Below are 16,580 nucleotides of genomic sequence, written 5' to 3' on the forward strand. Positions count from 1 at the left end.
CAAGGGTTAAATAACCCTAAAACAAACCATAACCCACACTCACCAGATTTGCACGACACAACCCCAAGCAGGGGTTGCATATTCGAAATGCCAGCCAGAGGCTACAGTGTGTCTGGCGGGCATTTAATAACCCACAGTGGGCTGTCATGCCCCAGTGACATGTGACAGGCAAGGCTTTGTGGACTGGTGTCCACTTCATTAGATGTATGAGGTTACAGGGGGATTACTGGAGGGAGAACTATAACACTGAGGAAAATGAAATGCAAGAAGTATTGTTATTAGCATGACCTTCACAAAACAGCTGTTGGTTGATAATACACATATCCTTACATTGGTGAGTTAATTAACATGTAGCATGATTTAAAATAATGTCCCTATTTAAATCACAGGAGATTGAGTTGAACTTCTTGATGAATTGTAGGTCAGCTGCTTTCTGATGAAATCTGTCTTTCAATCTCTTTTTTCAAGAATGGCTACCTTAAGGTCAGCAACAGAGTGTCTAGGGAGGTTGAGATGTTCTCCTGTCAGTTACTGAAGAACACCACAAATCTGATATCAGAAATGGTAATTTATTTTAACACTGGACTACACGGAGCATCCACTACCACACCCAAGCTGAGTTAATTAGCAAACAGCATCATTTACCACACAGTATGAGCTGCGCAGAATGTTATGGTACACACAATACTGCCATTATAATTAAAGAGGCCGACAAAGGAGAAACTGTCATAATCATGAACAGGTTGGCTACATGCAGGTGGATGAGAGGCAACTCTCAAACACCACATTTTACAGCACCGTATCGTCAGATCCCTGAGGAATACTAGAAGAACTACAATATCATGTGCAAGATGAAATCTACATGGATACACCTCAGGGACCATGACCAGTCATCTTCTACTATTCAAAATACACAAACCAGGCAACTGTGAGTGCCTATTTTTCAGATATTGGTACTATCATAGTTGAGGTTTCCAGTTATATGGATGCCCTTCTCATACCATTTGCCACTACTCCTCCCAGTTACATATGGGATACCACTGACATCCTGAGGAAATTCAGTACATTGACCATCTGCCAGAAAATACCATCCTGTCATATATGTAGAGGCCTTTACACCAACATCTCCCACAAAGATGGACTATAAGCCATCAGGGATATCATAGATAGCCACTAAATTCTGCCACTTTGTAATTACCCACAATTACTTCAGCTTTGAGGAATCCATATCTTCAAACAATGGCATAGCCACAGGTATGCCAACTGCTTCATGGCTGACTTAGAACAACACTTTCTTGGCTTCTGTCCCAAATACCTCTCCCCCACCTGAGGTAGGTCGATGGCATCTTTAACATCTAGACTCATAGAAAAGTTCCACCAGGACTTAAATATCTTTTACTGCATTCTAGACGGTTCATGTAACAGGTACACTTTCTAGACACTACTGTACAAGTACATAATAGACAACATATAAGCAATACCTTATATTAGAAACTTATTGATTGCTACACATACTTACATCCTTCAGGATTCCACCCAGACCACACCACAAAAACCTTTGTCTGCAGCCCAAAACTATAATACACCTGCATCAGTTCAGTCTCACTTGACTGAGAATCACAGCTTAAAGCTTTATATCAGGCATTTCTCAGATTTCAATACCTACCCAATAGAGTGGGAAAAAGCCAGATCAACAGAGCTAAACCCGTACCCAGGAATAATCTATTGCAGGTCAGAGCCAGAAGAGGAAACAACAGAACACCACTTGTCACATATAGTTCCCAGGTAAAACCACTCAAACATATCAATTATTTTATTATTACATTTATATCCCACCTTTTTTCCTCCAAGGAACCCAAAGGCGGCATACATAATCCTCCTCCTCTCCATTTTATCCTCACAACAACCCTGTGAGGTAGTTGGGCTGAGAGTCTGTGACTGGCCCAAAGTCACCCGGTGGGTTTCCATGGCCGACTGGGGACTAGAACCCGGATCTCCTGACTCCCAGTCCAACACCTTAGACACTACACCACACTGGCTCTCAATTATCTATAGCCCATCCTGGTCAATGACACTTCCTTCTCACAGGCCTTAAATAGTATGCCTGTACTTGCTTACAAATAGCCACCCAACCTAAAACAGCTACTCACCAGCAGTAACAGATCACATAATGAAGATACAGACACAGGAACCAGGCCCTGTAGCAGACCCATGTTCCCCTCTGGCAACACTATTTCAAGACCTAATAATGTCATCCACAATATCAGGCACTCACACCCCTGCTTTATCTGCCAGCAATGCCTTCTACATAGAACAAATAGGCTAGACTCTATGCAAAAGAGTAAATGGGTACAAATCTACATCGGGGGGGAAACAGTGTGGGGGAACACTCTGTAAAATGCCTTAAAGTGGCAATTCTGGAACAAAGGAACTTCAAAGAGCAATTGCAAAACGCTCCAAAAAAAAACCCTACTTTCCAAGAGGGAAAAAACAAAACAAAACAAAAACTTCTCACAAAGCTTCCAAAGTGGGTTCAACTTTGGGTGAAACTTCAAAAGGGTGAAAATCCCACAATTGTGGGGAAACATCCTGCAAAACACACCGCTTCGTCTGTACTGCTGCTTAAAGGGAACAGGCCTGCTTACGGGGAAAAGTTCTGCAGTATCTCTTTGCAATTTGAAGGGCAAAAATATATCCTACCATGTCTCGATGTTCCATGTTCACATTGCAGCTAAGTAGCTCTGACACAATGGCAACATGCCCCTCTTTAGCTGCTGAGATAAGAGCTGTCCAGTTATCCTAAAAGGAGAAAACGCAATTAAGGAAATTGAACTACGCAATAACTAATTAAATGCAGCTTCCTCCATCCCAAGGGTGCATCCAGACGGAGTTTTTATCATGTCATGGCCCTGTTTCATTCACAGAATTTATTGGGATGCGGGGTGGGGAGAGATGGTGTCAAGACAACAACATCCTCCATTTGTAGCCCTCTCATGTTCTCTCATCACTTCTTCCATCTTTTCCCTTACCGTAGAAAATCCAGTAAGAAGGAAAAGATGGAATAGCTGCACAGTGCCTTCTAATTGGTAATAAGAGCCCTCCATCTAGAAACACCCCAAGCAATCATGCCAGCTGAAGTAACTCCAATGAAGCAATGAAGCCTTTCAAAAAAGAGTGACTCGCGGACCTTATACTATATATACCGTTGTAAATGAATGGCTGAATGGGACAGAAGACATGCATGGTACAATCCTTTTGGGCTCTCTACGTGCAGGACATGGGCTGATGGAGGGTGGGGGATTTGCAGTAGGGGAATTGTGTGTGCAGAATAGTGTGCACAAGAGGAGGAGAGGAAGCACAGCAATGGATCATCTGCTCAGTACTTACTGAATCTTCCAAGTTGCAGTTGGCACCTTTCTTTATCAATTCTTGGACAATTTCTAAATTGCCTTGCTCTGCAGCTATCATTAATGGAGTTTGACCATTCTGCAATTACAGGAAAAATGCATGTACATTTTTGAAAACTAATAAATTCGTAAGCACATGTACACATGCTCCTGTACTAGAATATTATATACCATTGATCATATTATGTTTTGTTTCTGCATAGCATATATAAAATGTAGACTCTATACTGCAGAGCAAGCATGGAGAGAAAGAAGACCTCCAGATGTTGTGGACTTCAACTTCCAGAAGCTCCTGCCAGCAAGGCCCATGGTCAGGAATGCTGAGAGTTGAAGTCCAAAACATCTGCAGATCTACTTTCTGCCACTCCTGCTGCAGATTTTAAAGTAAGAAATAGAAATGGTAGCACATCTCCTAAACACATTATTAGAAGGATAAAAGTAAAACAGACTTAGAAATGAGTTGGTGTTGAATGAGTTTCTTTTCCTAGTCCCCTTCTTGTTCTTCAGTTATACTGCACTGAAAGTATCTTCCCAAAATATTATACTTGCTTGGTCTTAAGATACTTTTTTCTGTACCCATAATAGAAGAATGCTCTTCAGAATTATTACGATCTATTACATTTTTTAAAAAAAACTATGTCTACACAAGGGTGTGCCTGAGAAATTACTGAACAATGAATATACATAACTTAGTATCTTTCCACTCACTGAAACTTGGACCTGTACAAGCTGAGTATGGGTTGTCTTTGAATCACGGATTGTTATGTGTGAATCCTGCACTACGGTTTAACTATGTGTTGTTGATTACAAACAACCCAGAATTCACCACCCAACAACAAACCATGAATTCTTTTCCTGGGTTGTTCATGATTAACAACCCATAGTTAAACTATATACACAGTGTTCACACCTAACAACAACCCATAATTCAATGACGTCACCCAATTAAACAACAATCCATAATCAACCCATACTTTGGGTTGTTGTTACGTATGAACCAGGCCTTGGACTTGGTTTACACATCACAACTACCCATACGTTATTTAAACCATGCATAATCGTGAATGACTGGAACATATTGCATCAGATATATTTGTACATTGTATCCTTCCTTTCCTCCAAAATGCTCTGAGTGCTAATCACAGAGTTCCCAGGAGGAGCTAAATGTACTTCGCTTCAAACAGGGAATGACAACCAAATTCAGAACTGTCAAAATAGCACGTGCCACTTTTCAGAAGTGGCAGAGAGAGAGAGAGAGAGAGAGAGAGAGAGAGAGAGAGAGAGGAAGAAAGAACACAGTAATTAAGAAAACTGCAATGGACAGGGGGCTGGGGTTCATCATTCTAATTCATTATTACTGAGATGCCATATCAAACTCAAATAAAAATTTAAGAGAAATAAACCTAGTCAATATTGTGTCTGTCAAACAGGCAGCAATAACAAAAAAGACCATATCTGCAAGTTCTAGGGTTTAAGCTTGATGTTCCTGGCCTACGTAAAATGAAAGTATACTTTTTCATATTTATACCTTACAGCACAAAGCGTTGGTTATTTAAAAAGTCATATAGTACTTTTAAAAGAATTGTTGTGAATTTATCTTACCTCATTCCTCTCATCCACATCTTTGCACTTCTCAAGAAGTGCCTTCAAAGCAGGAACATTTTCTTCTTCCACATATGTCACCAAACTCTGAGACACCAGACTTGCCATCTTTGATTAAAAGGTCAAGTTCCAACAAAGGTAGTATCTGTATTAACAAGAGAGTCCGTTTTAATGTGTCAATGATGTGGTATCAAGTTTTCACACTGAAGAGAATAGAGACTATACAGTGGCTGAAAATCTGTTACGAATTGGAGAAACCAACACAGAAAGAACGGCTGCATATAGAGTTATGGAGATAATTTGTCCGGTAGAATTGATAGCATACCCGAGACCTGATGACCCTGTTCAGACGACACGCTAAGCCAAGGCGGTTAAGCATTTTGAGCTAAACATTATGGCTTAGTGTATTGTGTGAATCATGACTTATCATGTCATGTGAACCATTCCTAACCAGGGTGGCTACATAACCACAGTTTAAACATGCACTAACCATTTGCAGCCTAACCATGGCTTAGTGTGTTGTCTGAAAAGGACTGATAATATAGGAAATTAGTATCATGCTGGAAACCAGCTATAATTTATATTAACAATTATTTTGGGGGAAATGATAGTAACCCAGAATAATTAAATTAAATTTGACTTAGTATTTGTATTTTGTAAAATGAAATTTTGTTCCGCAGTTAATACTTAGTATGAAATAATAATTAGAACACCCACCCACTCCCAAGCATGTTATGTATAGAGTTATCCAGTATGTACAGAAATTTTAAGAAGAGCAGCCCCAATTCCATAAAAAAAATCCCCATAGCTAAGGAAAGTTCTTAATTTATGACCACCACTCACAACCTGGTGCTATGCAAACTTCTGCATAATACTTTGAAAGATAAACAAAAGTTATATCTGGAATGACCTGTAAAACCTGGCATTTGCAGTCTTTTAAGGGCACTGATAGCTTCTCACTAAGCCTTTGAGCAAGCTGCTACCTAACGGAAGCATCCATGCTTCTAACATATATTCCATTTAAAAGTGAAAATCCATTGCTACTTAACTATAAATATATTTTGCACATTTCAAACCACTATTTGATAACTTAGTTGCTGTGTCAGTAGAGAATTCTCTTTAATGTGACTTGCTTTAGTCCATAGCTTCAGTTTAAACCTGAGAAACTGCAAAGTAACTGATACTTCAGCCATATGGAAGTATTTGCTTCAACAATCTGTTAGGATAGATAGCTCTTTTCAAAAAGCTGAGCCGTATGAAAATTGGCCTTTTCTTTTTACCAAAGAATCCTGTTTCATCAGGGTTGCAATATTTTGTTTGAGATTTTCAAAGCTTCGGAATAATGAGGGGAAGAGAGGAACTAAAGGAAGGCACGTTTGTTTCACACACAAAAAGAAGAAATGCAAAACAAACAGCCCTCTCTTGATAACCTATTTCCTAAAATGCACAACCTTGAGAACACAACATGATGGTCAACCATTTTGGCAGGTGAGTGACAACTAAAATATGAAATACAGTTGTGCTAGTGCACACTACAACCAACATTCATCCCCCTCATTCCTTGAAATAATTTTGGTATCTATATAGCCACTATATCGAAGTTACTAAAATATGGGACACAAGCCTGAGATGTAGTAACCAACATCAAGATAGAAGTGTTTTCAGGCAGAAGTGTTTTAGCCTCTTTAGTCTGAGTCATTGAATGACATCAAATGTGTAAGTACATGTAAACAATTATACAGGTGCAAGACTCACACAATTGTGCATTTTTCCACTAAACAACTAGCATAGATACAGACACAAGGAATCAAAGTTGACAACATTGCATTGCATGTACACACACTAGTAAATGCATTTGGCACTGCATAATAGGTGATGCAATCACTAGAAAACTGGTTCTAAGGCAATGAAGTAAGGGTGAACAAAAAAGAAGCCTGAAGGGGAGAAAGTCCAGTTGCTGAGGCAGCATTTCATGTAAAGTGGTGTTTGTAAACCTTGTGCTTCCTGTCTAACACAGATAAGCCTTACTGCTCCGGGTCAGCCTAAATCCAAGAGATGGCCTAACAATTCTTCAATCCTAAATAAAGCTTTAAGCCTCTACTTTAATTATCCCACTGGCCTCCAACATCACAAGGAGCAAAAAAACCTCCTATTACATATTGGCATGCATAGGCATTCACATTCATTCTCAGTGAATTAACATTGAACATAAGAAGAGCCATGCTGGATCAGACCAAGGGTCCATCTAGTGCAGCACTCTGTTCACCAGCGGTTGACCAAGAACCCAGAAGCAGGACATGGGTGCAACAGCACCCCATGTGCCCCAGCAACTAGTGTACATAGGATTACTGCCACTGTTACTGGTAGCCATTGATAACTTTCTCCTCTAGGAATTTATAGAACACCCTTTTAAAGCTAGATCCTCAGTGCTCTATCACGGCCTGATACTGACACTGGATAATTGATGTTCGTCAGTAAAACACTACAGAACTAATACCTTGATCAGCCATGCAGTTTGCTACTCATTCTTTCCTCCATCAATCTTCCTGCTTCTCATCACTGTGAAGCTATCCCAGGTATTATGCAAGGTTTTTAGAGACAAGTGAGAAACTTAAATAGGCCCACATTACCAGAGATGCATTTATTTTAGACTCTTCTTTGCAGTTCTCCATAGCATTTAGAAGAGCCAGGAGAGTGGCAGGAAGGAGGCAGGGGCAGTGGGCACCAGCAATATTTCGGTGGAGATGGGCAAAAGGGAAAGAAGCAGGTGAGTAAGCATGCACTAAATAATTACTTGCAAGGCTGCTTTCACTTCCACAACAGGTAATGAATGCCCAGTGTAAACATATGGCAAAAGCATTTGACAGCTGCTATCTTGCACATGCAGATTTTTTCACCTTGATTTTAAAGAGAACTTTTAATGTGATTTATAAAGAGGAACCAGAAACAAAAAGGCTGCTTTTCCCAACCTGGTGGCCTTCAGATGTTTGGATGTCAAGTCCTATCAAGTCCAACCAACATGGTCCAAGGTCAGGAATACTGAGAGTTTAATCCAAAACATCTGGAGGGCACCAGGTTGGGGAAGGCTGCAATAGACCAAAGGTTAAGCACTGCTCTGTTACTTTGAAAGGAGGTTATTTTGATCTCAATTGACAAGAGCATGTGAACCCAGTTTTTGTTTGATGATCATAAACTCTCCCACCACATCATCATTATTCATATCCTTCTGCAACAGTCCCTGGATCCTCTGCCTTAACAGCTTTACATTGCCAGCCTAAGGGGAAAGCTATATCATCTTCTTGTGGTACTATTTGAGAAGTCACTTGTAAGTCAGAAAAGGACTAGCTGAGGACACGTCTCATTACGTAGCATGGAATATTGAAAAAAGTTTTAACAACCAGCACTGCAATTAGGGAGACCCACATTCAAGCCAGGTAGACAACTGAGACACGGACCCTTCCAGACAACCAAGGGATGCTCTAGCAAGAGCTATTCCCTGAACTCAACAGCACAACTGAAAACATGGCTACCTCAACGGCAGAGAAAGAGAACACCAGTGAGGGCTGCTGCTTTCCCCACCCACCCCGTTCAGATACTTTTGCACTCATCTTGTCTGCAGCAGACATGGGGCAATGTGTGGTCCTCTGGAAGTTGTTGGATTGCAATTCCCATCAGCCCTAGCCAGCAGAGCCAATGGTGAGAGATTACAGGAGTTGCAGTCCCACAACATATCCATCCCTGCTCTACTGTACACATACCTGGATAAATACCTCCAATTTTCAAACCATTAACACGGGGTGGCCAACCTGAGGTCCTCCAGCTACATGCAGCCCTCAGTCAAATTTCAAAAGCTATTTGCAGTTCACGTTTTTGGTAAGAGCAATCTGTCTCTTTGCCAGCAGCTCATTGGGCAGAGAGTATGAGAGAGGAGGGGGCAGCAAAAAGAAAGAGAAAGACAAGGAGTGGCTCTGCCCACTGCTAGCATGTAGCTGATAGATTACTCCCAAGAGAATATGGCTCATTAACCCCATTATGCCATTCCAAAAGCTTCACTAGAGTCAATTTAGCAGGGCTCAGAGGGATACAGCGGATGGGGGGTGCTATACATGCTGCCTTAGGACTTGCTGGGTGATGGATCCATGTGTGTGGTGTTTCATACTTTAAAGGAAATGCTATAGTCATGTTTCATGCTTTAAAGGAAGTGCTTTGTTCTGCTTTTGGCAGGAACAAAGCTCATGATTTTCCTATCATGCCCAGATGACACAAAGTCAAGGCATCATCTGGACTGCTTTTACCACCGTTAGGTAGTTCTAATGCATGAGGCTTAAATCAGCTGCATTTCAAGATCAGTCCCTCCAACCCCAACATGAATGCAAAACTGGCATTGAAAACCAGCTTAATGGCGGGTGGGGGTTCAGCTAATTCCGCTCCTACATTAGTACAATTTATATTCAAGCAGCAAAGTGTACTGTGTGCAGCATATTTCTAAGCATATATACATGAGATATTCATTTGTAGCCTTAGCGTTAGCTATGAAAACACCTTTAGAAAAAGGGCAGCCTTTCAGTATACCAGGTTGACAACATTTCAATATACCAGGCAAAGAAGCCTCAGTGAGCTTACAGTAAGCCCTATCTTAATTCAACCACAATATTTTATCCAATGACCCCTCTCCTCTCTATTTGCCATGTATCTGTCAGTCTTTCCTGCAACCTGATGGTAGCTGTCTTGGTATCAGTCTTCAAGATCAGCAAGGTAAAAATGCCATGAAGAAATAAATAAAAAGGAACTCAGAAGCAAAGCAAACCTACTCAAGGTAAACAACTACTCTGACAAGACCTAGAGTCATAGGTCAACAATTAATCCACATTTTTCATTTGCCCAAAACCAAAGAGGTATACTAGAAAAAAGTATATTCAAACTACCTAACTACCTACCAAACATATAAAGCTGCCTTTGTAATCCCAGACAGATGGTCAAAGAGTATAGAAAGGAACACATGGAGGGATGCCACAATCCCCATTCTTCCCTCACTACATTCATTTTTACACTATTGGATCATCTACCAAGTCATACTATTAGCATATTTGGCCCAGGGCAATCTACTTCAACTGGTAACAATTCTTTCTCCCAACACTACTGTCTGAGATCCTTTAACTGCAAATGCAAAGGATGAACCTGGGACCTTCTCTACAATTTTAGCCATGCCCCCTTCTTAATAATAAAAAGCTCAAAACTGATATCACTCCTGGTCTGAAAAGTTAGAGCCAGACCTAGTGTATACACCAGGTGTCATTAATAAAACATATTGCATGTATAAAGCAATCATAAGAACATGTGCCATGCTGGATCAGACCAAATAATCCCAGCTGATGGAATTCGATGGGAAGACCAGCTGTACCTGCAGGAAAATCCCCCAGAACCCTCTGGAATCCATTGGCCTCTGTGGGAAGACCATTTTAATAGGTACCCCCACCCTTGCAGAGAGTTGAGAGTCTAAACCTCAATACAAATTGATCCAACCATGACAATGGACAATATGTTAATTCCTCCACTTACAGATCACCAATAATTATGACGAAAACCAATAATATCCTTCATCAAAAATGTATCATTCCATTCACTGACATGAATAGCACTATTCAGTGGGCAACATTGCTACCCATAATTGCAATGTCCTTGAATTGCGTGGCATCAGTATGAATGGCACTTTTTCATATTCCAACAATAAAACCTTTCACACTGTGTTTGTGTGTGTTTTAAAAAGGTAAAATGCTAGATGGAATAATATTAAACACTTTTAATAGCAAGCCTATTCCCCCCCCCCGCCCACAAGGCATATATAAGACCTACAAGGTTTCTAACCATTCTCTATTCACTTGTATTCTTGCACTAAACTGCAAATTCACTAGGCATTTTATTCTATACAACACCTAGCACACTACTGATGGCAGACAAACACAGAGAACAGACAATTAGGTTAGTGGTTCCTTTGATAATGTGCCAAAATGTTCTTCACACATTGCACTGGAATCTGATGAAGTGGACTCTAGTTCATGAATGATTATGCTACAATAAGACCATAATCCTATACACTTATCTGGGAATTCTCATATGAACGTGCTGTTAATCTTTAAAATATCACAAGACTGTTGGTTTTAGTTAAGATTTCAGTATTCCATAGTATCACAGACTATCCGTCTGTTGTATTATAGACAGTCTGTTTTTCTCAGGGGAAACCAAATTACACTTTTCACCATAAAACAAAACTCACACCTTAAAAGCTAACAGATTTACTGTGCTAGAGTGATTTTTTTTTAACACAATAAGGCTGCAATCTGAGCTTACTGCTGAGTAGACATGCATAGGATTGCACTTTAAGTCAATTAGACTTTCATGTGCCACAAGATGTGTGTCTGTGTAGGCATGCCTCGCTGTAACAGTTCAATCTATACATGTCTACTTAGAAGCAAGCTCCATTAAATGCAGGTAAGCAAATATAGAATTGCAGCCTAACATGGCTACTCCACTATAATTCCTTACCAATTACAGACTACACTGATGGTGCTATATAAATAAATAAAAATAAAAATAATAACTAAGGCTGCTTCCAGATGGACAACTCAGTATTGTGCAGTTATTCATCCTTCTCCTCCTTGATGGATGTTTTGCAGACAGAAAAACAGCAAAAGAAATGTCGAGGAAACACAAACGGGCTACAAATGGAAAATAACTTCTGGGCACCCCTTACAATTTCGTTAATGACACAAGGCAACTGCACAATAAAAGCCTCGTGTGGAACCACCGTAAATTTACATGCCAAAAGTTGGCGATACAAAGCCAGTTGCAAATCCAAAGCATTCACACGTTCGGAAATGACATAAGGTAACGTTTTACTCTAAAGGCTTGAAGGAAGAGGGGCAGCAACCTGTACACAGCCAGAGACAGGAGACAACAGAACCCCGCAACAACCCCACAATTACCTGCGCTTGGCTGTGAACTGGGGAACGGGAGTCAAAAAGAACTAGGCAGAACTAAGGAGGCTGGGCGGCTCCACTCCCTTTGTTTGACAGTTCACCCGACCACCACCCTCGCCAAAACCCTCCCCCCCCCCGCCACGCTACTTGCCCCCTTTCCCCTCACCGGCAGGAACTGAAGGGGAGCCACTGAAACAGGAGGAGGACGGGGTGGTAGCGGCAGCGCAGGACCAGCGCCTGGGTGCTATTCGAGGAGCAGCTTCTCCCTGTAGCTGGCGGCGGCCATCTTACCTTCTCCGCCTCCTTCGTTTTGTCGCCGGCTCGCCGGCGCGGTCACGTGAACCGTGTTCGGGTCTGGCTGCAGCGGGCGGGGGATGATCTTAACGTTCAAAAGAACTCGAGTCGTTCCGCTTGTTGTGGAGGCGGGGCTGGCTCTGCGGACGCGGAACAGAGCCGGGTGGGGTGAAGAGGGCTTGAATCACAGCCCGTGGCAGGACTTCCAGCCCTCTTGGTCGGGGGCGGGGGACCCAGTGCCCGGGATTCTGGTGTCGTGTCACCTTCACATTTATCATATGTCGGATGCGTGAGTCTGAGGGTTTATATTCTCTAGGGTGACCATATGAAAAGGAGGACAGGGCTCCTGTATCTTTAACAGTTGTATTGAAAAGGGGATTTCAGCAGGTGTCATTTGTTTGCATACAGCATCTGGTGAAATTCCCTCTTCATCGCAATAGTTAAAGCTGCAGGTGCCCTGCCCTCTTTTAAATCTGGTCACTCTAGTATAGCTCCTGCAGCTTTAACTGTGGTGATGAAGAGGGAATTTCACCAGGTTCTCCATATATACAAATAACACCTGCTGAAATTCCCTTTTCTATGCAACTGTTAAAGATACAGGAGCCCTGTCCTCCTTTTCATATGGACACCATTACCTTAGAGAATTTATTCACGTCAGCTATACAGGACTGGGATTGGGTTTGGGATTAATGTTATTTGCATTAATCCCAATACAAGAAAATCTAAACTAACCATTTATTAGTCTCACATATTTACAGCCTATTGCTGAAAAAGAGCTTAGTGTGTGAGCTGCTAGGCCTCTATGACGATTTAGCAGTGTCAATTTAGAAGTCAGTCCCATCGTTAAGTGCTACAAAAGTCACATGACCATAGCACACATACACATTCACCTCCCCGGGCTATTCTTTTGTATTTGGTTATTTCCAGATTGGATGTCTTCAATTTCATGACATTTCCAGAATGCTCTGTAAACAAATCCTGAGACAAACTGCAGATATGTGTAAAATTATCACAATGCTCCTTTTGAGGAAAAGAAAATCCCACTTACTATTTCAACAGGAATTGAAATAGGCTTATTCCTTACTCTGCCCCTACTCTATCCCAAAAACTTTCCTTTGTGTTGCATTGCATGTCTGTCAATATATAATATGTGCAAGTAACATTACTCACAGGGAGTGTACAGTTAGCCTTTGAAATAGCTCATAGACACTGTTATTAGAGCTGCATACTCTTTTAGCCCTGCAACCAAGCTCTTCCCTAAACCTCTGACAATAGCAATTACCTTTACCCATCTCTTAACTTGTTTATAAAGGAGGACACACCCTTCTGTACTTCCTTTGTAGAATTCAGGTGCTGGATTACTAGCCTTCAGTAGGCCAGAATAATTTTTAGAACTGGCTAACCATAACCACTTTTACAAGGAAAGAAGTGCCCCGTTGCAGAGGTGGATCCTATCCATGTGATTTCCAAGGCTTTAAGCACATCAAATTGCAGTTTTATGCACACCCTTGGGATTAAATCCCACTGAATACAACAGAACCGACTTCATAAGCTTTTATTTTCACTGTAGCTATTTTACAGGCAGATTCAGACTGTGTCTACTCAGAAGTAAGCCTCATTGAGGTATGTGAAACTTGGGCTGCAGCTCTGCGCATGCTTATTTAAGAATAAATTTCCCTGAACATAACGGGACTTGCTTTATTTATTAAAGACATCTATATGCCACTCTTCACAATCAATACTATTATATTTACCCTACTTCTCTGAGCAATGAGAAGTCTACCCTAACAAAAGAATAAGATGGAAACAAGGGTATATATAAAACACACTACAAACAATCTATACGGTAAACTGCCAGTGTTTTAAAAGTATATAAAAGGAAATTTAAAAGCTGGGGAGAATAGAGAGTGTTTGCCTGTCACCAAAAAGATAATACAGTATGGTGTGCTACTTTGGGGGAAGAGTCCCGCCATGACTGGAGAAACATAGCTGAAAAAGCCCTTTCCTTGGTCACCACCTGTTTTCTCTTCTGATGCCTGGACTCCAGACCAGAATTTCTTTATTGTGTCTTAGCAAATTGCCGTTATACAGGATAAAACACTATACAATTTAAAACTCCACCAACAAACCATTAAAGAGTTGAATAGTTTTCCATACAGCTTTTTGACTTTGCGGCACGTATTTGTAGAGCATTGACAAGAAATTTGGCAGTTCTGTAGGATATATACTTCTCAGCTCCTGCAGCTTTAACTGTTGTGATGAAGAGGGAATTTCACCAGGTTCTCCATATATACAAATGACACCTGTTAAAGATACAGGAGCCCTGTCCTCCTTTTCATATGGTCACCCTATCTAAGGCCTACCATTCAGACTTCACAAAACAATGCACTTTTCAAAATCACAAGAAAGGTGAGAACTGGAGGAATTTACACTAGTACTGATTAGCTCAAGGTGCCTGCAAAGTACTCTTGAGACCCTAGCTTGCAATTAATTTGTCACAGCTAAATCCATTGTTGAGTAAGGCACCCTAAAGCTCACTTATTATTCCAATGGGCTTATCTGTGCTTAATATCGGATAGGATTGGGCTGCAAGCATTGCTTCTACTGCTCCCACAAAGGTCTTTCTCTGGCACCAAAAAGATAGAGTTGGAACCAGGCAGACTTCTTTGGTGAGAGTATTTCATAACTAGTGGGCTACTATTGAAAGGACCTACTCCCAAGTAGTCATCTGCTATGCCTCAGCATGTGAAGGCTCTCAGAGCAGGGCCTCTGGTGATTATCTCAGGTAAGAGTATGTACCAAGAGGGGCTCCTTCAGATACTGTGGCCCCAAGCTGTGAAAGGTGTTGTGGAATAACACCAGCACTCTGAATTGGGCCTGAAAACAAACAGGAGCCAGTGAAGATGGTACAGTACTGGCATAATATTATCATTCAAATACCCCACATACAACACATTGCAGTAATCTAAACAGGAGGGTTACCAGAGCATGGATCACTGAAGCCAAGTTACCTCTAGCCAAGTAGGGTTGTAACTGACATGCCAGTCTAAGATGATAAAAAAGTGCTCTTTGCCACAAAGGAAAATCCAGCTCCCTAACATGGGGAATTTGTGACCCTCCAAATGTTTTGGCCTACAACACCCATGATCCCTCATCCATGGCAATGCTGGTTAGGGCTGATGGGAGTTGTAGGCTAAAACATCTGGAGGACCACACATTGCTCAGCTCGGTTCCTTTTAAATTCTATTAATTTTAATAAGAGAATTAGCATCTGTTTTTTCCCACTGAAATACGTGAGATGTTAAAGTGCTTAACTTGACTGAATCATGCTAAGGTACATGGGTCAGGTTATACTAGATGTATTGGTCCACCAGTGAATTCCCTCTCTTCCATAGTGCACTGCTTGTGAAGCTGAAATGACTGATGAGGAATAATCTCAGCTATTCAAAGGGCATCGTCAGACAAGTGTTTTATCGCACACTCGTTACTGCCCACTCACATTTTTTTTGCGCTTCCTTTTGATGATGACACCCGCCTTCCACACATCTCCTGCCCCTTCTGGTCTTTCTTCTGTGTCAAAATAGACCCCGGTAAATCCAACTTATTTTTTAAAAATGAAACTTGCCGCCATTTCTTGCTGTGTGAGGAAAAGCAGCGCAATAAAAACATCCACTGAATGGGCCATGTGGTCGTTGCTGCTTCCTCTTTCTTTCCCCATGTAAAGAAATCGTCGCTATTGTCGGACAGCAGTAGGCCATAGCAATGGTAGGGAAACGTGATTCCCACCCACCCTGTCTGATGACGCTCATGGTGCCATTCGCTTTAATCCCAGCACAAGAAAAGCCAATGAAACTAATAACTAGTCTCAAGCTTTTTCAGTCCAAAATTCCAAAAATGTGTGAGCTGCTATGACAATTTAGTGATGTTGATTTGGTTTCTAAATTTTAGAAGTAAGCATTTCAGTCAGTCTCATTTTGTAATGCATGCTAGGAAAGGTCACGTGAACCTGCTCATCCTCTTTCCTTTTGAAATCCTATTTGTCACAGTTCTTGGAACGTATGTGTGTCTTCTATTTCAATTCAATTTCAAAAATGTCCAGTTTTTTTAAAAAAAATACTGTCTTGTTTCAAATTGTCCTTTTCTAATTTTTAATTTCAAAGCTATGCTAGTCTCTTGTTTATTTAAAAAAACTAGATCTTAGGAGTATTAAACTAATTTGAAAATACTGTGAACTTCATCAGATGTATAGTTCTTCTCTGACTTGTATCACCAACTGAGAGGCAAAGAAGGTGACCTCCCC

At 41.1% G+C, this 16,580-nt stretch overlaps 1 protein-coding gene across 2 annotated transcripts in view; it reads right to left on the minus strand.

Moving 5' to 3' along the window:
• The window catches only part of KIDINS220 (kinase D interacting substrate 220), a 64,369-nt gene extending 52,119 nt beyond the window's left edge, over nt 1-12,250 (minus strand). For both annotated transcript variants that reach the window (XM_063125141.1, XM_063125142.1), the window contains exons 1-4: nt 12,153-12,250; nt 5,010-5,154; nt 3,388-3,486; nt 2,701-2,799 (exon numbers count right to left, since the gene is read on the minus strand). In XM_063125141.1, coding sequence (XP_062981211.1) covers nt 2,701-2,799; nt 3,388-3,486; nt 5,010-5,117 — 306 coding nt within the window. In that variant the 5' untranslated portion in view covers nt 5,118-5,154; nt 12,153-12,250. The remainder of the gene's footprint in view (nt 1-2,700; nt 2,800-3,387; nt 3,487-5,009; nt 5,155-12,152) is intronic.
• Nucleotides 12,251-16,580: the final 4,330 nt, after the last annotated feature.

Source organism: Elgaria multicarinata, chromosome 4 (genome assembly GCF_023053635.1).
Source record: "Elgaria multicarinata webbii isolate HBS135686 ecotype San Diego chromosome 4, rElgMul1.1.pri, whole genome shotgun sequence".
NCBI lineage: Eukaryota > Metazoa > Chordata > Lepidosauria > Squamata > Anguidae > Elgaria > Elgaria multicarinata.